The sequence below is a fragment of the Ranitomeya variabilis genome, chromosome 5, assembly GCF_051348905.1.
Source record: "Ranitomeya variabilis isolate aRanVar5 chromosome 5, aRanVar5.hap1, whole genome shotgun sequence".
Classification (NCBI taxonomy): Eukaryota; Metazoa; Chordata; class Amphibia; order Anura; family Dendrobatidae; genus Ranitomeya; species Ranitomeya variabilis.
The window spans coordinates 71,534,889-71,559,168 of record NC_135236.1 but is presented as its reverse complement, the minus strand read 5'-3'; the positions used below and the strand labels follow the sequence as shown (position 1 = coordinate 71,559,168).

Genomic DNA, 24,280 nt, shown 5'->3' with positions numbered 1-24,280 from the left:
AGATCACCTTTGACTGCAATCAGAAGAGAAGTCCATATTTTCTCTGACGCATCTACAGAAGCCATAGCCGCAGTAGCTTATCTGATGACCTTAGGAGCTAACAAGGTACACTGTGGTTTCATCCTGGGTAAAGCCAAATTAACTCCAAAGCCTGCACACTCTGTACCCAGACTCGAGCTTTGCGCTGCGGTATTGGCAGTAGAAATTGCTGAAGTTGTACAAGACGTAATGAACGCGTTTCCATCTGAGGACCACGCCACAAACCTAAAGGACCTCAACTTGGGTTCTGATATTTCTCCAGCCACACTTCTCACACAGAAGATTGGAGCTGCTACAGTTCCACCTGGGAACTTCGATAACAAGGACATTTACAGACGTCAGTGGAGGCAAGTACAACACCTGGCTAACGTGTTTTGGCATCGATGGAAGACCAAATATTTACACTTGCTTCAAAACCGTCACAAATGGCAGACGCCCAGTCCCAATATCCAAGAAGAAGACCTTGTTCTCTTAAAGGACAAAGAGGCTCATCGTAATGACTGGCCAATGGGACTTATCACCAAGGTCCTACCCAGTGAGGACGGAAAGACTCGTAAGGTAGAAGTTAAGGTGACAAAAGGGGGCTCTACCCGAACCTTCTTCCGCCCGGTCACTGAACTCGTGTTGCTTCTACGAAAGGAGGACATCACATGAACTGAACATGCTCCTGGACGTTGTTCACGGCGGGGAGCATTCCTCCTCATTCCCCAGTTTATTGAATGTTGACATTTTCCATTGGATTGAACCCTTAACATTCCCATTGGATTCTGGGTTGGTGGAAGAGTTTGCATGTTTGCGGCTTCCCCAATCTGAAGATGGGTTTTATATACTTGAACTTATCTTTCGGTGTGATCTACGGGTCAACAACAACGAGTTGGACTTAAAAATCTTTTATGTTTTATTATTGCATGCATGTTTTCTTCCTCTTGTTTTTTCAGGTTCGTACGACTTCGAAGAATTACGGACATCGTGAAATCCAAGGATTTCAGACGGGGAGTGTCATGTCCCACGACTTGGGAAATCATTCAATGTTTTGCATTGCTTGTGTTCTATCCTTCTTTCTAGGCAGAAGTTTGCTTTTCCCTGTATTTTGTCCCAACTCTCTCACTGTATTCCTGTGATGTATGTTTGTTCACGCCCTTATTCTCCATTTTGTCATCATCCCCATATCTGTATGCATCCTATTACATGTCCTCTGTTGAATATTCCTTTTTACCTGCTACTTTCATCATAATACAAGAATTTCGGTTAAAGCAATCCTCTTTTCCTGGAGTCTTCTTACATGAGATCGTGGCTGAGTTAAGCTATCTGATAAATCGGTATGAACGTGAGTACAGGTCAATACGGAAGCGCCCAAAAGAATAGGTCTATCCAGGCACCACTGCGTTCTACATACCCATGAGTCAGAATAGTGACACTATCGGCAGTGACTTTGGCAAGAATCGCTGATGTGAAAGTCGCCTTTTGCAGCAGATCCGGCAGTTTTTCTGCATGTGCCACGTAACGGATCACTTACAGCAACACTGCGTTCGGCCTCATTCATTCCCTATGGGATTTGCGGCACTTGCCGTGATCTGGCAAATGCGGTACCATACCTCCCAACTTTTGAAGAAGGGAAGGTTTAGGCCACGCCTCTTACCACACCCATTTCACAACTAGTCGCACCCATATCCACGTCCCAACCAGAGCCATTTAGCACTGCTGATCACACTGTTTTATATACAATAATTATAAACAAAAAAATATGGCCACACAGTGCTCCATACTGTATAATGGACACATGATAATACATACTGTATAACGGCCACCACACATGATGCTCCATACTGTATAATGGCCACACACAGTTCTCCATACTGTATAATTGTAGCGCCCCCACCCCGCCGCAGGGCCGAGGGGTACCCGGTACCGGGCTTCTAGAGTCTCGGCTCTGGGGTTGTCACGGTGGCTAGGCCCGGTCCGTGACCCTGCTGGTGGGAAGGCGACGTACAGTAGATGAATAGTGGTGGTAGATGATGTGATGCAGTGGTGCGGTGCAGCAAATAACGAGGACACCAGGTTGCAGTCTCTTTACTGTAGATCTCTGGGTCCTCAGTTCGGAATCCAGATCACCAGGCTGCGCAAGTCCGGCCGGTCCAATGGCACCTCCAGAGTTCCCTTAACAGGTGGAAATCTGTGCCTTCCTTCTAGCGCTATGTGTTGTAGTCCTTCCCTGCTGTGCTTACGGAAAGTTCCCACAACTGTTGTGTCTGTTTCTTAAGTTCCCTCACAACTCGATTAGATGATCTTCTACTAATAGTAATAGTAGGGAGCGCCTTTAAGAAGGTGCAAACTATTTACAAAAAGTTTGTATCATGCACTGTTCATGATCCAGCAGTTCTTTTCAACAGGAAACAAAAGCAAAAAGCAGAGGAAGGGATCCCGGGTAAACAAAGGGATCCCTTTAAGAGTTTAACCCAAGTCGGGTTGTAGCAGCAAAACAGGAAAACAAACAGTTAACTATGTACAGTTTCAGGTTTCCGAGGTTTAGTTGGACGGCTTCCAGGGCTGCACCTGGCACTTAACCCCTCTTGGCCTGGGAAAAGTGAGGTCCAGGGTTACACCCAGTGCTGGACAAACGCCGTTAATCCGTCTTTCATGTACAGTTAAATCATGCGCAGCGATGGAGGTCTGCGCAGCTTGAGTGTGGGCATTTGCTGCAGCAGAGGTAGCGGCTGCTGCACGATCAGTCACTGGAACGGAGTCAGCAGCTGTGGCACTAGCAGTCGCTGGAGTGGTGTCGGTCGTCAGGGCAGGGTCATCCTTCATACCTGCTTCAGATGCGGTCCCTCCGGTGCCGGTCTGCTCCGCCTCCGCTGGGGTCTGGAACGCTGGTTGCGGGGCCTTGTGCTGCGGCGTTGTCATCTCTGCTTGCAGCACCTCGCTTTCCGGCAGGGCCTTGCTTTCTGGCTTCGGAGCGCTGGAACTTCTTTCTTGCTCCGGACCAGACGAGGCTTCCGACAGACGTCTGGCGAGGCTCCCGATGACGGTCTTCTTCCACCCGGCCTCAGTGCTCAGCTGCATCCGCCGGGGTTGGTGGATCAGCTCGTCCGCTCCGGTCTGCAGGAGGTCAGCGTCAACTGTGGAGGTCTGGCTGCGGTGCCTCTCCGGGTAGCTGGGGGAGTCCTCGGCTCCGACCCCACGCTCCGGCTCCGGGCGGCTGGCCATGGCGTCCTCCATGTTGCTCGCTTCTTCTTCCTGGTCCTTTTCCCGCTCTCTCCTCCGTGGGCGGTTCCGCTTTCTTTGTCTCTGCCCACCATTGAGGATCAGGAGGCGGATCTCGGCTGCTGACGGACACGTCCTCAAGGGGCCGAAATATTTAGACTGGGCGGCCATTGTCTTTCGCGCTCTTCAGCTTGCTCACGCCCACTTCCACGCCCTTCTTCTTCTCCTGCGCTTCTCCTCAGCGCTGCAATGGCGGCGGTTTTGGCGGCAATCCTTGTAGTAATGGCAGCACACAGTCTTTTCAATAAAGTACAGTACAAGCACAATAAATCACAGTTCCAAGGCACACATGACCTGATTCTTCAGGCTTAAGTAGATCCTGTTCGTGACGCCAAGTTGTAGCGCCCCCACCCCGCCGCAGGGCCGAGGGGTACCCGGTACCGGGCTTCTAGAGTCTCTGCTCTGGGGTTGTCACGGTGGCTAGGCCCGGTCCGTGACCCTGCTGGTGGGAAGGCGACGTACAGTAGATGAATAGTGGTGGTAGATGATGTGATGCAGTGGTGCGGTGCAGCAAATAACGAGGACACCAGGTTGCAGTCTCTTTACCTCTTTACTGTAGATCTCTGGGTCCTCAGTTCGGAATCCAGATCACCAGGCTGCGCAAGTCCGGCCGGTCCAATGGCACCTCCAGAGTTCCCTTAACAGGTGGAAATCTGTGCCTTCCTTCTAGCGCTATGTGTTGTAGTCCTTCCCTGCTGTGCTTACGGAAAGTTCCCACAACTGTTGTGTCTGTTTCTTAAGTTCCCTCACAACTCGATTAGATGATCTTCTACTAATCTCCGTCCCTCCCTGATGTTGCGGTCAGGACGGCACCCGTTTGACGGGTAGGCTCGGAGCTCTTCCGGGACCCTAGTGTCGCCCCTCTCCACAAGTTGCCCCCCAAGACTGCATAGGTGATTTAGGTGAGACAGCCCGCCTGAGACTGACTGTCCTGCCGTAGGTTCGAAGTATTGCCTGAAGCTCTATGTAGAAATACTTCCTTCGGCGTTCCGGCCACCGGTTGTTGCGCCTCAGTAGGATGTTGCCTCGGTCTTACAGCACGACCCCTACTGGTATTCTCCTTGTTGCTTTGATCTCGTTTCTCACTCAGCACAATCTATCTCGCTTCCAGTCCCTTCTTGGGCACCGCCGCTATACTGTGCAGGCACGGTCCCTTTACGTTCGCTCAAATTGCCAAGCCCCTGTCAGGATCCCACCCCTGACAGAGACCCTACTGAATCTTCTCCCGCAACACCCTCTGCCACAAGGTGTTGCCTGGTTCCCATCCAGTCAGCTTTCTGTCTAACTTCCTGCCTGACCCCCAGTTTTACCAGTGTGTGGAGAGTGGCCTAGTAAATAGAACCCTTAGCTCCCTGGAGGCCCGGCGGTGAAATGTATTGGTGTCTGTGATACCTGATCAGATGAACTCCTTCAGTGCCATCAGACGTACCATAGCTCCCCTTAGTGGCAGAGCCACAGTACTGCAACGACCAGGACTCTGGGGCGCTGCACTCCCCCCCGGTTAAATCCAGTACTCCGGGACTGGGAAGAAAACAACAATACAAGTTAGCAAAAAGACATACAATTTGTTGAGTGCAATAACAATAAGTATACTTGAACAGAGCTTCCCTTTATGGGAGGTGAGGACACTTGAACGTTACAAAACATGGTTAAATATCACAGCAACAGGCTATAAATAACTTTTCTTACCCAACCGGGTATTCTACTTAGTATAAATTCCTGAACAATAATTTAACTCTGCCTTTAAGGATGCACACTCTAAAACCACTAAAGACCTTCTTATACACATTATAAGGCTTAAGCAACTGTGCTACATTCTCCTTCTTTAAATCTGCAGGACCGCCTGTCCTAATGGCGCCAGACCTACTGCCTCTCCTTTCTTACAGGACCGCTCCTTTCAGCCCGAGCCTTCTGTCTTTTCAACTACTATACATAGTATAGAACATAACATACTTTCAGTGTAGGACACTGAGCCATCTTCATATGGCTCCTAGGAGGACTCAGGGTTTACCTTCTATCCTCATTTTCTATCAACATTATCAAACATTTTCTTAAAACATTAACTTCCATCATTACTTCCTTACTAGCAATCATGCAGGACACTATGTCTACCCCTACGGGCCTACTGCACCTTTCTTCTAGCTTTCACACTTTCTTCCTATGAACATTATCAGCATTCCTTCACAATTAACTAGTTCAATACATATAACTTTTACATGTCAACATTATCATTTTCTTTCAAGGCATCGTTATCACTTTACTGTTCTAAGGCAGTATTACTCATAAGTACACAGATGAACATCCCCTTTAAGAAGGGATCAAGTCTTTATGAGGTAGCATATCTTCTCAGGCTACCAGTCCGTACTCAACAAAGGCTCCGGTGCGGTATCTTCGCAAAGAGTCTCTCTTTAAGTAAAACCAGTAGGGAGCGCCTTTAAGAAGGTGCAAACTATTTACAAAAAGTTTGTATCATGCACTGTTCATGATCCAGCAGTTCTTTTCAACAGGAAACAAAAGCAAAAAGCAGAGGAAGGGATCCCGGGTAAACAAAGGGATCCCTTTAAGAGTTTAACCCAAGTCGGGTTGTAGCAGCAAAACAGGAAAACAAACAGTTAACTATGTACAGTTTCAGGTTTCCGAGGTTTAGTTGGACGGCTTCCAGGGCTGCACCTGGCACTTAACCCCTCTTGGCCTGGGAAAAGTGAGGTCCAGGGTTACACCCAGTGCTGGACAAACGCCGTTAATCCGTCTTTCATGTACAGTTAAATCATGCGCAGCGATGGAGGTCTGCGCAGCTTGAGTATGGGCATTTGCTGCAGCAGAGGTAGCGGCTGCTGCACGATCAGTCACTGGAACGGAGTCAGCAGCTGTGGCACTAGCAGTCGCTTCAGTGGTGTCGGTCGTCAGGGCAGGGTCATCCTTCATACCTGCTTCAGATGCGGTCCCTCCGGTGCCGGTCTGCTCCGCCTCCGCTGGGGTCTGGAACGCTGGTTGCGGGGCCTTGTGCTGCGGCGTTGTCATCTCTGCTTGCAGCACCTCGCTTTCCGGCAGGGCCTTGCTTTCTGGCTTCGGAGCGCTGGAACTTCTTTCTTGCTCCGGACCAGACGAGGCTGCCGACAGACGTCTGGCGAGGCTCCCGATGACGGTCTTCTTCCACCCGGCCTCAGTGCTCAGCTGCATCCGCCGGGGTTGGTGGATCAGCTCGTCCGCTCCGGTCTGCAGGAGGTCAGCGTCAACTGTGGAGGTCTGGCTGCGGTGCCTCTCCGGGTAGCTGGGGGAGTCCTCGGCTCCGACCCCACGCTCCGGCTCCGGGCGGCTGGCCATGGCGTCCTCCATGTTGCTCGCTTCTTCTTCCTGGTCCTTTTCCCGCTCTCTCCTCCGTGGGCGGTTCCGCTTTCTTTGTCTCTGCCCACCATTGAGGATCAGGAGGCGGATCTCGGCTGCTGACGGACACGTCCTCAAGGGGCCGAAATATTTAGACTGGGCGGCCATTGTCTTTCGCGCTCTTCAGCTTGCTCACGCCCACTTCCACGCCCTTCTTCTTCTCCTGCGCTTCTCCTCAGCGCTGCAATGGCGGCGGTTTTGGCGGCAATCCTTGTAGTAATGGCAGCACACAGTCTTTTCAATAAAGTACAGTACAAGCACAATAAATCACAGTTCCAAGGCACACATGACCTGATTCTTCAGGCTTAAGTAGATCCTGTTCGTGACGCCAAGTTGTAGCGCCCCCACCCCGCCGCAGGGCCGAGGGGTACCCGGTACCGGGCTTCTAGAGTCTCTGCTCTGGGGTTGTCACGGTGGCTAGGCCCGGTCCGTGACCCTGCTGGTGGGAAGGCGACGTACAGTAGATGAATAGTGGTGGTAGATGATGTGATGCAGTGGTGCGGTGCAGCAAATAACGAGGACACCAGGTTGCAGTCTCTTTACCTCTTTACTGTAGATCTCTGGGTCCTCAGTTCGGAATCCAGATCACCAGGCTGCGCAAGTCCGGCCGGTCCAATGGCACCTCCAGAGTTCCCTTAACAGGTGGAAATCTGTGCCTTCCTTCTAGCGCTATGTGTTGTAGTCCTTCCCTGCTGTGCTTACGGAAAGTTCCCACAACTGTTGTGTCTGTTTCTTAAGTTCCCTCACAACTCGATTAGATGATCTTCTACTAATCTCCGTCCCTCCCTGATGTTGCGGTCAGGACGGCACCCGTTTGACGGGTAGGCTCGGAGCTCTTCCGGGACCCTAGTGTCGCCCCTCTCCACAAGTTGCCCCCCAAGACTGCATAGGTGATTTAGGTGAGACAGCCCGCCTGAGACTGACTGTCCTGCCGTAGGTTCGAAGTATTGCCTGAAGCTCTATGTAGAAATACTTCCTTCGGCGTTCCGGCCACCGGTTGTTGCGCCTCAGTAGGATGTTGCCTCGGTCTTACAGCACGACCCCTACTGGTATTCTCCTTGTTGCTTTGATCTCGTTTCTCACTCAGCACAATCTATCTCGCTTCCAGTCCCTTCTTGGGCACCGCCGCTATACTGTGCAGGCACGGTCCCTTTACGTTCGCTCAAATTGCCAAGCCCCTGTCAGGATCCCACCCCTGACAGAGACCCTACTGAATCTTCTCCCGCAACACCCTCTGCCACAAGGTGTTGCCTGGTTCCCATCCAGTCAGCTTTCTGTCTAACTTCCTGCCTGACCCCCAGTTTTACCAGTGTGTGGAGAGTGGCCTAGTAAATAGAACCCTTAGCTCCCTGGAGGCCCGGCGGTGAAATGTATTGGTGTCTGTGATACCTGATCAGATGAACTCCTTCAGTGCCATCAGACGTACCATAGCTCCCCTTAGTGGCAGAGCCACAGTACTGCAACGACCAGGACTCTGGGGCGCTGCACTCCCCCCCGGTTAAATCCAGTACTCCGGGACTGGGAAGAAAACAACAATACAAGTTAGCAAAAAGACATACAATTTGTTGAGTGCAATAACAATAAGTATACTTGAACAGAGCTTCCCTTTATGGGAGGTGAGGACACTTGAACGTTACAAAACATGGTTAAATATCACAGCAACAGGCTATAAATAACTTTTCTTACCCAACCGGGTATTCTACTTAGTATAAATTCCTGAACAATAATTTAACTCTGCCTTTAAGGATGCACACTCTAAAACCACTAAAGACCTTCTTATACACATTATAAGGCTTAAGCAACTGTGCTACATTCTCCTTCTTTAAATCTGCAGGACCGCCTGTCCTAATGGCGCCAGACCTACTGCCTCTCCTTTCTTACAGGACCGCTCCTTTCAGCCCGAGCCTTCTGTCTTTTCAACTACTATACATAGTATAGAACATAACATACTTTCAGTGTAGGACACTGAGCCATCTTCATATGGCTCCTAGGAGGACTCAGGGTTTACCTTCTATCCTCATTTTCTATCAACATTATCAAACATTTTCTTAAAACATTAACTTCCATCATTACTTCCTTACTAGCAATCATGCAGGACACTATGTCTACCCCTACGGGCCTACTGCACCTTTCTTCTAGCTTTCACACTTTCTTCCTATGAACATTATCAGCATTCCTTCACAATTAACTAGTTCAATACATATAACTTTTACATGTCAACATTATCATTTTCTTTCAAGGCATCGTTATCACTTTACTGTTCTAAGGCAGTATTACTCATAAGTACACAGATGAACATCCCCTTTAAGAAGGGATCAAGTCTTTATGAGGTAGCATATCTTCTCAGGCTACCAGTCCGTACTCAACAAAGGCTCCGGTGCGGTATCTTCGCAAAGAGTCTCTCTTTAAGTAAAACCAGTAGGGAGCGCCTTTAAGAAGGTGCAAACTATTTACAAAAAGTTTGTATCATGCACTGTTCATGATCCAGCAGTTCTTTTCAACAGGAAACAAAAGCAAAAAGCAGAGGAAGGGATCCCGGGTAAACAAAGGGATCCCTTTAAGAGTTTAACCCAAGTCGGGTTGTAGCAGCAAAACAGGAAAACAAACAGTTAACTATGTACAGTTTCAGGTTTCCGAGGTTTAGTTGGACGGCTTCCAGGGCTGCACCTGGCACTTAACCCCTCTTGGCCTGGGAAAAGTGAGGTCCAGGGTTACACCCAGTGCTGGACAAACGCCGTTAATCCGTCTTTCATGTACAGTTAAATCATGCGCAGCGATGGAGGTCTGCGCAGCTTGAGTATGGGCATTTGCTGCAGCAGAGGTAGCGGCTGCTGCACGATCAGTCACTGGAACGGAGTCAGCAGCTGTGGCACTAGCAGTCGCTGGAGTGGTGTCGGTCGTCAGGGCAGGGTCATCCTTCATACCTGCTTCAGATGCGGTCCCTCCGGTGCCGGTCTGCTCCGCCTCCGCTGGGGTCTGGAACGCTGGTTGCGGGGCCTTGTGCTGCGGCGTTGTCATCTCTGCTTGCAGCACCTCGCTTTCCGGCAGGGCCTTGCTTTCTGGCTTCGGAGCGCTGGAACTTCTTTCTTGCTCCGGACCAGACGAGGCTGCCGACAGACGTCTGGCGAGGCTCCCGATGACGGTCTTCTTCCACCCGGCCTCAGTGCTCAGCTGCATCCGCCGGGGTTGGTGGATCAGCTCGTCCGCTCCGGTCTGCAGGAGGTCAGCGTCAACTGTGGAGGTCTGGCTGCGGTGCCTCTCCGGGTAGCTGGGGGAGTCCTCGGCTCCGACCCCACGCTCCGGCTCCGGGCGGCTGGCCATGGCATCCTCCATGTTGCTCGCTTCTTCTTCCTGGTCCTTTTCCCGCTCTCTCCTCCGTGGGCGGTTCCGCTTTCTTTGTCTCTGCCCACCATTGAGGATCAGGAGGCGGATCTCGGCTGCTGACGGACACGTCCTCAAGGGGCCGAAATATTTAGACTGGGCGGCCATTGTCTTTCGCGCTCTTCAGCTTGCTCACGCCCACTTCCACGCCCTTCTTCTTCTCCTGCGCTTCTCCTCAGCGCTGCAATGGCGGCGGTTTTGGCGGCAATCCTTGTAGTAATGGCAGCACACAGTCTTTTCAATAAAGTACAGTACAAGCACAATAAATCACAGTTCCAAGGCACACATGACCTGATTCTTCAGGCTTAAGTAGATCCTGTTCGTGACGCCAAGTTGTAGCGCCCCCACCCCGCCGCAGGGCCGAGGGGTACCCGGTACCGGGCTTCTAGAGTCTCTGCTCTGGGGTTGTCACGGTGGCTAGGCCCGGTCCGTGACCCTGCTGGTGGGAAGGCGACGTACAGTAGATGAATAGTGGTGGTAGATGATGTGATGCAGTGGTGCGGTGCAGCAAATAACGAGGACACCAGGTTGCAGTCTTTTTACCTCTTTACTGTAGATCTCTGGGTCCTCAGTCCGGAATCCAGATCACCAGACTGCGCAAGTCCGGCCGGTCCAATGGCACCTCCAGAGTTCCCTTAACAGGTGGAAATCTGTGCCTTCCTTCTAGCGCTATGTGTTGTAGTCCTTCCCTGCTGTGCTTACGGAAAGTTCCCACAACTGTTGTGTCTGTTTCTTAAGTTCCCTCACAACTCGATTAGATGATCTTCTACTAATCTCCGTCCCTCCCTGATGTTGCGGTCAGGACGGCACCCGTTTGACGGGTAGGCTCGGAGCTCTTCCGGGACCCTAGTGTCGCCCCTCTCCACAAGTTGCCCCCCAAGACTGCATAGGTGATTTAGGTGAGACAGCCCGCCTGAGACTGACTGTCCTGCCGTAGGTTCGAAGTATTGCCTGAAGCTCTATGTAGAAATACTTCCTTCGGCGTTCCGGCCACCGGTTGTTGCGCCTCAGTAGGATGTTGCCTCGGTCTTACAGCACGACCCCTACTGGTATTCTCCTTGTTGCTTTGATCTCGTTTCTCACTCAGCACAATCTATCTCGCTTCCAGTCCCTTCTTGGGCACCGCCGCTATACTGTGCAGGCACGGTCCCTTTACGTTCACTCAAGTTGCCAAGCCCCTGTCAGGATCCCACCCCTGACAGGGACCCTACTGAATCTTCTCCCGCAACACCCTCTGCCACAAGGTGTTGCCTGGTTCCCATCCAGTCAGCTTTCTGTCTAACTTCCTGCCTGACCCCCAGTTTTACCAGTGTGTGGAGAGTGGCCTAGTAAATAGAACCCTTAGCTCCCCCTGGAGGCCCGGCGGTGAAATGTATTGGTGTCTGTGATACCTGATCAGATGAACTCCTTCAGTGCCATCAGACGTACCATAGCTCCCCTTAGTGGCAGAGCCACAGTACTGCAACGACCAGGACTCTGGGGCGCTGCATAATGGCCACACATGATGCTCAATACTGTATAACGGCCACCACACATGATGCTCCATACTGTATAATGGCCACACACAGTTTTCCATACTGTATAATGGCCACACATGATGCTCAATACTGTATAATGGCCACACATGATGCTCCATAGTGTATATTGGCCACACATGATGCTCCATAATGTATAATGGCCACACAGTGCTCCATAGTGTATAATGGCTACACAGTGCTCCATAATGTATAATGGCCACACATAGTGCTCCGTACCTTATAACGGCCATACATGATGCTCCATACTGTATAATGATCCCACATGATGCTCAATACTGTATAATGGCCACAAATGATGCTCCATACTGTATAACGGCCACACGTGATGCTCCATACTGTATAATGTCCATTGGCCACACATGATGCTCCATACTGTATAATGTCCATTGGCCACACATGATGCTCCATACTGTATAACGGCCACACATGATGCTCGATACTGTATAAGCACCCCCCTCCTGTATGCATGGCTCATCTCCCTCCCATCCCATATGCATGGCTCATATCCCCCCCCTGTATGCATGGCTCATATTCCCCCCCTGTATGCATGGCTCATATTCCCCCCCTGAATGCATGGCTCATATCCCCCCTTGTATGCATGGCTCATATTCCCCCCTGTATGCATGGCTCATATCCCCCCCTGTATGCATGGCTCATATTCCCCCCCCCCCCCCGTATGCATGGCTCATATTCCCCCTCCGGTATGCATGGCTCATATCCCCCCCTGTATGCATGGCTCATATTCCCCCCCTCTGTATGCATGGCTCATATTCCCCCCCTGTATGCATGGCTCATATTCCCCCCCTGTATGCATGGCTCATATCCCCCCCTGTATGCATGGCTCATATCCCCCCCTGTATGCATGGCTTATCTCTCCACCCCCCCGCTCCTGCTCCCATCTTGCATGGCGCGCCGGCTTATGTTCTCCTTCATCCCCCCGTCCCTCCGTCCCCCCCGTCCTCCGTCCCTCAGTCCCCCCGTCCCTCAGTCCCCCGGTCCCTCATACTCACCTGGATGTCCCACACTGCACGGCCGTGCAGGCAATGCTCTGGCTCTGTCCCGACTCCCGATGCAGCACCTTCTTCCTGCAAGAGCGGTCATGTGATACCGCTCATCAAGGTCATGAATATGCACATATTCATGACCTTAATGAGCGGTACCACGTGACCACTCATTCAGGACGAGCTGCAGACGCCGAGACCAGGCATCGCTGGAGCAGGGTGAGTATCGTCTTCAAGGAGGGTGGGTGGGAGGCGGGCGGGCGGCCGGGGGGGGGGCCCTGGAGCAGTGGGGGCCCTAGGCAGCTGCTGGCCAGTATGCCAGCAGGTGTCAGTGCCTGGGCCCACCGGAGAATCCTCCGGTTCTCCGGTGGGCCAGTCCGAGCCTGCTTCCAACACTACTTCTCATATGAACACCGCTTTCCCATCATGGCCAATTAACCCCTGTTAAACACCATTTAAAATGAAGGACAAGTGCTTCTTCTCAGCGCCGCAGTAGACACTGCGGTCTTCTGGCTCCACACTGTCGCGGTAACCCCGTGACAATGTTCTTCAGGACATCTCTTGTCTGTCTATGGCTTAGAGTACTTCAGCTACATGTCTGCCTGCAGATTCCAGATGTCTCTTGTCTGCCTGCGGCTTCTAGTACCTCTACTACTTGTCTGCGGTCTCCTGGACATCCTTGAGCTGCCTGCAGCTTTCAGTACTTCTGCAACCTGTCTGCGTTCTCTAGGACATCTCCTGGATCCCTGCAGCTTCCAGTCCCTCAGTTACCTGTCTGCCTGTCTGGTTACCTCCAGGCAAACTTTGGTTTTCATCAAAAGGGCTTTACAGGAAAGGACATTGCTACTTTTAAGATTGCCCATAGATCAAGAATTTACTGAATCATCAAGAATTTTAAAGAGAGAGGTTCAACTGATGTGAAGAACGTTTTAGGTCACCCAATAAAGTCAAGTAAATTCCAGAACCTTCACCTAAAGAGAATTCAGCTATGGAATCAGTTCAACACCAGTGCAGTGCTTGCTCAGGAATGGCAGCAAACAGATGTCACTTCATCTACACGCACAGTGAGATAAATGCTTTTGGAGGATGGCCTGATGTCAAGAAGGGCAACAAAGAAGCCACTTCCTTCTGAGTAAAACTTCAAAGACAGAGTGACATTCTGCAGGAAATACAGGGATTGGACTGCAGAGAACATGTGTCAAGTTACTTTCTCTGATGAATAACTTCCCTTTAGATTGTTTGGGACATCTGGAAGAATGATTGTCCAGACAAGAAAAGGTGAGGACTACCATGAGTCCTGTGTCATGCCAACACCATCCATGTGTGGGGGCTTTTTATCCATGGAGGGGGCTCACTTACAATATTATCTAAGGACACTGCCATGAATGAAGAATGGGATGTAAACATCATCCAAGAGAAACTTCTCCCAATGATCCAGGAGCAATTTGGGGACTGTTTTTTTTCCAGCAGGATGGAGACCATGTCACAAGGCAAAAGTGATAACGAAGTGGCTCGGTGAACAAAATACTGACATTTTGGATCCACGTGTAAGGATGAATGACTGTGCTGTCATGTTCCTACCCCTGAAGAAACCAATTGCGTTGTGTTATATTGTAATGTGAATTATGTCACCCGTCTTTGTATACATCGTGTCAGGTGAATTATGTTGTATTGTATAGTATGGAATATATAGTGTAAGGTATAGCGTTAGATGTCAGGTAGCATAGGGATGTAGATAGTTGACTGAAGTATAGTTAGTGGTGACAGGGTAAGTTAGGATAGAGTTAATGTTTGGGACTAGCCCACTGTGGTAGGGGTTAGTGATAGGGAAAGTGACTGTTTATGCAGATAGGGTTTGGAGAGTAAAGTGAGCAGAGCTGCATAGGAGGGTGAACCTAAGTGAGAGGAGACTAAGGATAGTGTGATCCTGAAGAGAAGTTGTTGCTGAGACACAGTTGCCTTCTGGAAAACAGTCCTTGGATACGACGCCGAGTTACGAACCCCGGAGCTTGTAACACAGATGGTAACTGACCTAAGTAGGACTAAGTATGACGGACTAGTGGAGATCCCGAGTGCAAGTGATGTTTAACCGAAATAGGATGTGGAACCGAAGATTAAGTAATGAGACTTGCTGATCAGGATTAAAGCGTTAAAGCTGGGTTGTGGCGGAGTAGAGAGAAGCAGTGTGCCTCACTAACCCTGGAGTCAACTACGGAGGAAGGATATTGAGAGTGAAAAATGCCTCATACATTAAAGAAAATGTCCATAAGGTTTTGTACCCGCTATCCCATGTATATAAATACCCTTTACCAAATTACCACCCAGTAAAGAGTTCCAAAGTTGTTTTGGAACAGAAGTCTTCCTCATTGAACTGTAAAACACATGGTCCTGGCTGTTCCACACCACCGTAAGGCCCTCACATCACAGGTCCACGCACCCAGCCAGGACCCACACTTTCATGTACAGTGCCTTGCGAAAGTATTCGGCTCCTGGAACTTTTCAATCTTTTCCCACATATCATGCTTCAAACATAAAGATACCAAATGTAAATTTTTGGTGAAGAATGAACAAGTAGAACACAATTGTGAAGTTGAACGAAGACTGATCAGAGATGCAGCCAAGAGGCCCATGATCACTCTGGATGAACTGCAGGGATCTACAGCTGAGGTGGGACAGTCTGTCCATAGGACAACAATCAGTCGTACACTGCACAAATCTGGCCTTTATGGAAGAGTGGCAAGAAGAAAGCCATTTCTGAAAGATATCCTTAAAAAGTGTTGTTTAAAGTTTGCAACAAGCCATCTGGGAGACACACCAAACATGTGGAAGAAGGTGCTCTGGTCAGATGAAACCAAAATCGAACTTTTTGGCAACAATGCCAAACGATATGTTTGACGTAAAGGCAACACAGCTCCTCACCCTGAACACACCATCCCCACTGTCAAACATGGTGGTGGCAGCATCATGGTTTGGGCCTGCTTTTCTTCAGCAGGGACAGGGAAGATGGTTAAAATTGATGGGAAGATGGATGGAGCCAAATACAGGACCATTCTTGAAGAAAACCTATAGGAGTCTGCAAAAGACCTGAGACTGGGACGGAGATTTGTCTTCCAACAAGACAATGATCCCAAACATAAAGCAAAATCTACAATGGAATGGTTCACAAATAAACGTATCCAGGTGTTAGAATGGCCAAGTCAAAGTCCAGACCTCAGTCCAATCAAGAATCTGTGGAAAGAGCTGACAACTGCTGTTCACAAACGATCTCCATCAGACCTCACTGAGCTCGAACTGTTTGCCAAGGAAGAATGGGCAAGAATTTCAGTCTCTCGATGTACAAAACTGATAGAGACATACCCCAAGCGACTGGCAGCTGTAAGCTCAGCAAAAGGTGGCACAACAAAGTATTAAGTTAAAGGGGCCGAATAATATTGCACGCCCCACTTTTCAGTTTTTGAATTTCCACAAAAATTTTAAATAACCAATAAATTTCGTTCAACTTCACAATTGTGTTCCACTTGTTGTTGATTGTTCACCAAAAATTTACATTTAGTATCTTTATGTTTGGAGTATGATATGTGGGAAAAGGTTGAAAAGTTCCAGGGGGCTGAATACTTTTGAAAGGCACTGTAGCATGCCGGGACGTAAAAGGAGACGAGTGCTACTGCTTCGCGCCGTGCTATACATGGTCAATAAAGTCTCTAGATCTCGAACCCATCAAGAACCTGCGGTCAATCCTCAAAAAGTGGGTGGACAAACAAAACCTCAGAAACTGTGATAGACTCCAAGCACTGATGAGACAAGAATGTGTTGTCATCAGTCAGGATTTGGCCCAGAAACTGATATCCAGTAGCCAGGACGAAGGGCAGAAGTCTTGAAAAATAAAGGAAAACACTAAATGTTGAGTCTTTGTATAGACATAATGTATTTGTCAATAAAAGCATGAAAACTTATAAACATGCAGAAACCGCAAACTTTGTGAAAACCAAAATTTGTTCACAGCCATTTTCACATGGATTTTCTAAGTAAGTACACCAGCCTCACTGGTCTAAGAGATCTATTTAATAATGTATGCAGTTTGTAGTATGAAATTTGGTGACAGATCCACTTTACTGGATCCCCCTTTTAAAGAAAGATTGCTGTATTTGAGTACTGGTAGCACTGCAGTTTCCGAATATGCGTCATGTATGCCATTCTTATGACTTGTGTGTCAGCTATTACCGAGTCATTTCTCATCACGTTCGCTGATTGGCGTATTTCAAGTAATGAACAGTGAGGCAAAATTAGGGAGGAGGGCAGGAGGGTAGGGAATCAACAACGCCTGGGCTCATAGATAGTGAGGCTGAAGTCAGAGATAGCAAAGAACTTCTCGCCTGGGATTCAGAAGGTCCAGAAGAGAGTCCACAAGTGGAGGGTAAAGGCATCTTCCCAGGTGGAGCACGACCCTTCTGTGAGCCGCAATGTTTATTAAGGTGAGTGGAAGTAGTAGTAAGGGTTAAATAGGGGGCTAATTGGGGTCTGGGTTGGAAAGTTGTAGAAGTCTTCTGAACTTGAAGCCACCTCTCCACATGAATGAGCTATTCTGCATCCAATGACAAATACTCAGACGATAAAACTCCATCTGCGGCTCATCCCCGGAGGATCGGGAAGCATTTCCCATGTTTTATAGCTGTTATAAATAATTGCAAAATGTAGTTGTCACTGGTGTGGAGAGAGGGAAATCTCCTTACAATAGGAAATCGCTTTTTTTTTCATATTTGTAAATAAAATAAAACGTTCCGCGGCTTTTGTAACACACCGTGCGTTTCCATTCTGCAGCATTTTCAGCAGCTCTTTCTTGCTGTCAGTGAATAGAAACATCCTAATCAAATCCAACTGATTCAGGTGAAAAGTCGTTTACGGTGTACATGTCTTTTCTATTTTCTCCAATGAGTGCTCTCCGTGGTTTTCACCGATCGCATTCGTACCCATGATATTCTATGGGGCTGTACACATGTCCGATTTTTTCCTCGTAGTAGGTGGTTCATGGAAAAAAAAAATCACAGAGACATGTCCAATTATGATCCGAGTGTCGGCAATGCAAGTTTATGGATCCGTGACTGCACTCCAATGACATCCGAGTGCAGTTCGATGTTGTGTGAGCCTATCCTAAGGCCGGCGTCACACTAGGCGTATGAAAATACGGTCCGTTTTTTACGGCCGTAATACGCAGTAATTGTCCCAAAACACTGTTCCGTATTCAATGCGAGGATGCGATTTTTACGCACAAATTTATCCGTGTATCATCCGTATGGCATCCGTATGGCTTCCGTATGGAGTTGTTTTCTCGCAGGCTTGCAAAATGGACATATCATGGATCCATCGGCTCAAATATTCTAAAATACATATATACAGTCTATATATATATACATATATATATGTCAGTGAGACACACACATATATATATATTTATATTTAATTCAGCGCTAGATAGCAGAAAAGCCGGTAATTCAATTGCCGGCTTTTCCTATCTCCTTCACAAACCTGACAGGATATGAGACATGGTTTACATACGGTAAAACATATCATATCCCTTCTTTTATTACATATTCCTCTTTACTAATGTAACAAGTGTCTCTGTGTAAAATTTGGGCGCTCTATTAAATTAAAGGGTTAAATCTCAGAAAAAATTGGCGTGGGCTCCCGCGCAATTTTCTCCGCCAGAGTGGGAAAGCCAGTGACTGAGGGCAGATATTAATAGCCTAGAGAGGGTCCATGGTTATTGGCCCCCCTGGCTAAAAACATCTGCTCCCAGCCACCCCAGAAAAGGCACATCTGGAAGATGCGCCTATTCCTGCACTTAGCCTCTCTCTTCCCACTCCCGTGTAGCGGTGGGATATGGGGTAATTGAGGGTTAATGTCACCTTGGTATTGTAAGGTGACATTAAGCCAGGTTAATAATGGAGAGGTGTCAATAAGACACCTATCCATTATTAATCCAATAGTACGAAATGGTTAATAAAACACACACACATTATTAAAAAGTATTTTAATGAAATAAAGACACAGGTTGTTTTAATATTTTATTATACTCTCAATCCACCTGAAGACCCTTGTCACCTGAAATAAAGTTAAACAAAACAAACAACAATATTCCATACCTTCCATCGTTCAGTCTTGTCCCACGCTGTAAATCCATCTGAAGGGGTTAAATCATTTTACACCCAGGAGCTCTGCTAATGCAGCTGTGCTCCTACCTGTAAAACTTGGTGAATGAATGGAGTGCAGGGGAATGTCCCATAGTTACCTCGAGTCGCGATGATGCGCCCTCTGCTGGATGAACTCATATAAACTCGAGCCTGGGAACTTTTCAGAATATTTTCCCACGCTCGAGTTCATATGAGTTCATCCAGCAGGGGGCGCATCACCGCGACTCGAGGTAACTACAGTACATTCCCCTGCATTCCATTCATTCACCAAGTTTTACAGGCAGGAGCACAGCTGCATTAGCAGAGCTCCTGGGTGTAAAATGATTTAACCCCTTCAGATGGATTTACAGCGTGGGACAAGACTGAACGACGGAAGGTATGGAATATTGTTGTTTGTTTTGTTTAACTTTATTTCAGGTGACAAGGGTCTTCAGGTGGATTAAGAGTATAATAAAATATTAAAACACTATGTGTTTATACGGCAGATAGGAGCTGTCCCATAGAGAATCATTGGGCCATGTGCAATGCGTATTTTCTGGACGTATTTTCTGCGCTCATACGTCCGTAAAACTCGCTAGTGTGACGCCGGCCTTAAAGGGAGTACGACAGGCCATCATTAGGAGTCCTGGACCTTATAGAGTACCAATTACTTTAAAAAAAAAAAAAAACGTTTCGACTATGTTGCCATTAATGCGGCGTTTTTTTCCAATGTGGTTTTTTTTCTATTTTGTGCACAAAATCTGTATTTAAGAGTTCAAGTAATGTGGATGTAATTTATTGGAAACTCCTGTCCGCCGTACATTTAAAGACGCTGATGAACTGTGCTTTTTTCGGTGCATTTATCCTCTTTAGGGCTCATTCACACGTCCGTGCTCATCGGTCCGAGATCAGACAGCTGATGCCCGGACTGGCCAAGTGACAGCTCCATCTATTTCTATGTGGCTGTCCCTGTCAGGTTGGGAGGGCCGTGGCCAGTCCGTACATTGGGGTCCGATTTCGGACCGATTTGCACGGACGTCTCAATGTGCCCTAAGGCTTCTTTGGGGAACCTGAAAAACACCCATGTAACAAATACAGTAGCGTTTTTAAGTGCAGAGTCCCAGCATTTCTGCACTAAATTAAAAAAAAAAAAAACATAAAAAATGCTGATTCGAATCTGCCCCAAAACACATCAAAATGGGAAAATATTATAAAAAAAAACACAGCAAAAAAGTGATAGTCAGTATTTTGGTAGAAAAAAACGCAATGGGAAAAAATAGCAAGTGGGAACTTGGGCTTAACGAGTCATAGGGACGTTAGCGGTTTTGTCAGTGGAGGTCCGGATGCCAACAGAGGAGTCGGCCGTCTGATTGCTTACACTTCCTGGATGCTTTATTCTTTAGCAACCACCAGGCATGGATATATTGGAAGCAATATGTTATGTGGAGGCTGGCAGCGCTGCCCATTGGTGGGTACATGGGTGACTGCGCTGCTAGGGCTGCGTATGTAGGCAGCATATGTTATCTTGTTGATAGTGAATTTTAATGGGGTAGTTTTTTTTTTTCAATATTTTTTTTTTATTGCAAAGCATCACGGTCCCACCCTATACTTGTATGACACCAAAAGTCCTCTTATCACATGTGAGCAGGAGACGGGTGCGGTCGTCGTCAGTGACACTGCACCATGACGTATGTGTGTCTGTCGCTGGCAAGTGCCAAGAAGTAAGATGTTTTCTTTCAATTATTATCATTAGTAGCCATGTAAATTTCCTGATAGCATATGTTTAAAGGGGTTATTATTCAGGACTGTTTCTTTTTTACTATGTGCCTAAGAATTAACAGGCAGGTAGTTGCTACCTACCTGCGTGTTGTGCCCAGGGCCGATATCTCTCAGCACAGAGAAGTTACTGAGAAGTTCTACCGGCAGTTTTGCAGCTTCTGCTGACATCACATCGACAGAGCAGCGACTTCTCTTCCACTCTGCTCTGTCGACAGACCGTGACTGCTGACAACATGCTGACTGATAGCTGGCTCCCCGCTGCCTACCTGTGGGGAGCCGACCATCAATCAGCATGACGTCGGCAGTCATGCCCTGTCAACAGAGCAGGCCGTAAGAGGAAAAGCTGCTCAACAGAGTAGTCCGTAAGAGGAAAAGCTGCTCAACAGAGTAGTCCGTAAGAGGAAAAGCTGCTCCCCAGAGTAGTCCGTAAGAGGAAAAGCTGCTCAACAGAATAGTCCGTAAGAGGAAAAGCTGCTCACCAGAGTAGTGCGTAAGAGGAAAAGCTGCTCAACAGAATAGTCCGTAAGAGGAAAAGCTGCTCACCAGAGTAGTCCGTAAGAGGAAAATCTGCTCAACAGAATAGTCCGTAAGAGGAAAAGCTGCTCACCAGAGTAGTCCGTAAGAGGAAAAGCTGCTCACCAGAGTAGTCCGTAAGAGGAAAAGCTGCTCACCAGAGTAGTCCGTAAGAGGAAAAGCTGCTCAACAGAATAGTCCGTAAGAGGAAAAGCTGCTCAACAGAATAGTCCGTAAGAGGAAAAGCTGCTCACCAGAGTAGTCCATAGGAGGAAAAGCTGCTCACCAGAGTAGTCCGTAAGAGGAAAAGCTGCTCACCAGAGTAGTCCGTAAGAGGAAAGGCTGCTCACCAGAGTAGTCCGTAAGAGGAAAAGCTGCTCACCAGAGTAGTCCGTAAGAGGAAAGGCTGCTCACCAGAGTAGTCCGTAAGAGGAAAAGCTGCTCACCAGAGTAGTCCATAGGAGGAAAAGCTGCTCACCAGAGTAGTCCATAGGAGGAAAAGCTGCTCACCAGAGTAGTCCATAGGAGGAAAAGCTGCTCACCAGAGTAGTCCGTAAGAGGAAAAGCTGCTCACCAGAGTAGTCCGTAAGAGGAAAAGCTGCTCACCAGAGTAGTCCATAGGAGGAAAAGCTGCTCACCAGAGTAGTCCGTAAGAGGAAAAGCTGCTCACCAGAGTAGTCCGTAAGAGGAAAAGCTGCTATCTTGACCTGGAACAGCTGAATCGCCGGCAGGAGCGGTCAGTGACCATTGTGCCGGCACAGGGTAAAACAGGCAGGTAATTAACAACTTAGTGTTAGTTTTTAAGCCCATAGTTAAAAAAAAAATCTTGGATAATCCTCATAATATTTTTGGTGCCTATTAAACAAAATGGTTGCAAAAGAGGCAAATGATTGTGGCCAATAGCTTCTACATAGATATTGCACATGCGCCTGCGCCATTTTGTAATTTTATCTCTTTGTAGCAAATGTAATGAATGTTCCCCAATATAATTTAAGGGGTTTCACAAAATCGCGAGTAATAACTGGCTGATCCTGATGGTCAGACTCCAAGAGATCCTAAGAATAGGGTTCCGAAACCCCCAAAATATCAGAGCCCTATCTTGTATAGTGCAGGGTGCATAACACATACCGCCACACCATTGTGAATGGGGCAGAGCTCCAATACCCCACACATCCTAAGGAAAGGGGTGACACTTTTTTTTTTTTTTTAATGGCAGCCATGTTTTTTGAATCCTGAATGACCCTTTTAAGTGTGAATCTGACTCTACATACGATTTGCTGTAAAACTTGCTCTGACATTATGGTTAATAAGAAAGATCTATCCCCCCATTATTTATAATGCAGTATCCAACGCCCCCCGTCCCATGAGCCCGCTGTCCTTACCGGGATAAGGACGTTCGCGCCGTCTGCTGTTTAATTCATGTATGGCGGAATGACGGTCTTGCAGGATATCGTCTCTCTGTAATTACTTAAATATGTATGTAGTATTCTCAATATTCCTCTTAAGTAAGAGATCAAAGGATCCCCCAGGCTTTATAAAGGACCGCTCTGTCAAAATCTTTTCTTCCAGCACATTAAAACTACAAAGTAAAAAGTGAAGTACAAAACCGAAAGTGAACAATGTCAGGAGGGAATTCTGTAAAGTGAAAGGCAATGAATAATGGCGGCAAATTGTCTTTCTAAAGCCTGAGTCTGCTCGTATCATTTGTCACTGTAGTTAAATAGGAACCTGTCGCCACTTCTGTTTTAGTAAATTTTTCTATTCTCCATAAAATAATATAATTTTGTGAACATTTTTCGGTGCAAAGTTGTGTTTCGCACTACTCCTCTTTTATTCCTCCTGAAAAAATAGAAAGAGGGCGTGTCCTGACACACACACCACTGATTGGGTAATGTCAGGGGTGTGTCAGTACGCAGTATGACATTATCCAATCAGGGCTGCCAGTGTCAGACTGTGTAACAATTTTTGTCAATTTATTCATGAATTTTCAGGAAGAATAAGAGAGGAACATCACAATGTAGAAAAATAAGGAAAGGTTCTCCAGGATTGGTATATCATGGGGAACATAATGCTTTACTAAAACATACATGTCATGAGAGCTGACGGGTCAGCCTTAAAGGGACTGTCTGCTATAACCAGTGCAGCACATGAACAAAAGGTTCAAAGAACACCGGAAAGAAAATAGTGTGCAGTCCTGTACACCACTCCGAGGTCTGTGCAGTCTGTGTGCAACTCCCCACGACACTGCTGCATTGTAGATCCAAAAAAACTATGTTCTCCACCAAAGGGTTAACTTTATTATGTCATAGCATATACAGAATAAAAAAGCGATGTTTTGGCCACAGAGGGCCTTTTTCAAGCCATATACCGTATATGAAATAGTGTTCCTTTTTTAGATGGCCTAAAAGGCCTTTTGTGGCCGAAACGTCGCTTTTTTTTATTCTGTATTTGCTATGATATAATAAAGATAATCACTGGGACACAATCTATGAATCTATGAAGCTGAGATACCAGAAACTGTGTGACTACATTTCTTGTTTCTTTGTCATGATAGATAGCATAATAGATAGGGCTCATTTCCACTTGCGAGGAAAACAGACGAGTGCAATCGGATAAAAAAATCGGATTGCACTCGGACCAATGTTATTCAATAGGTGTCTTTTCATTTGCGATTTTTTTCTCAGCCGAAATCGGACTGAGAAAAAAAATCGCAGCATGCTGCGATTTGCTGCAAGTCTCGGACAATGCAAGTCAATGGGTGCGAGAAAAAAAACGCATGGAATACGGACCATACGTATTCCGTCCGTTTTTTACGGATACCTTACCATTCTGTGGCATAGAACACTGTAAATGGTCCTGTAAATGACTATATAAAAATAGTTGCAGAGAAAAAAAACGGATTGCATACGGATGTAAAACGGATGTAAAACGGATGGTGCGATTAAAAATCGCATTGCACTCGCATGACAATCGCATGACAATCGCATACGATACATCCGTTTTTTCGGTCCAGATTATGGACTATTTTTTCTCTTGCAAGTGGAAATGAGCCCATAGAGAGAGAGAGAGCTGAAGCAACTTCACCGGCATCATCCTCAGTAATCCCAGTGTATATTACATAGGTGGATAGGACTGGGATATAAGGGGTAATTGTATGCATATGTATACATTACACACATGAATATATATGACACATATATATACATTACACACA

The 24,280-nt window shown here is 47.5% G+C and overlaps 1 protein-coding gene across 13 annotated transcripts in view; it reads left to right on the top strand.

Annotated features, from left to right (window-relative positions):
• Positions 1–24,280, top strand: part of ANK1 (ankyrin 1) — a 346,825-nt gene that overhangs the window by 126,545 nt on the left and 196,000 nt on the right. The window contains exon 1 of one of the 13 annotated variants that reach the window (XM_077262209.1): positions 16,937–17,079. The exons of the other annotated variants lie outside the window; for them this stretch is intronic. Within the exon in view, the coding sequence (XP_077118324.1) occupies positions 17,068–17,079 (12 nt within the window). The 5' untranslated portion in view covers positions 16,937–17,067. Of the gene's footprint in view, positions 1–16,936; positions 17,080–24,280 lie in introns of those variants that run through there. 13 annotated transcript variants of the gene reach the window in all.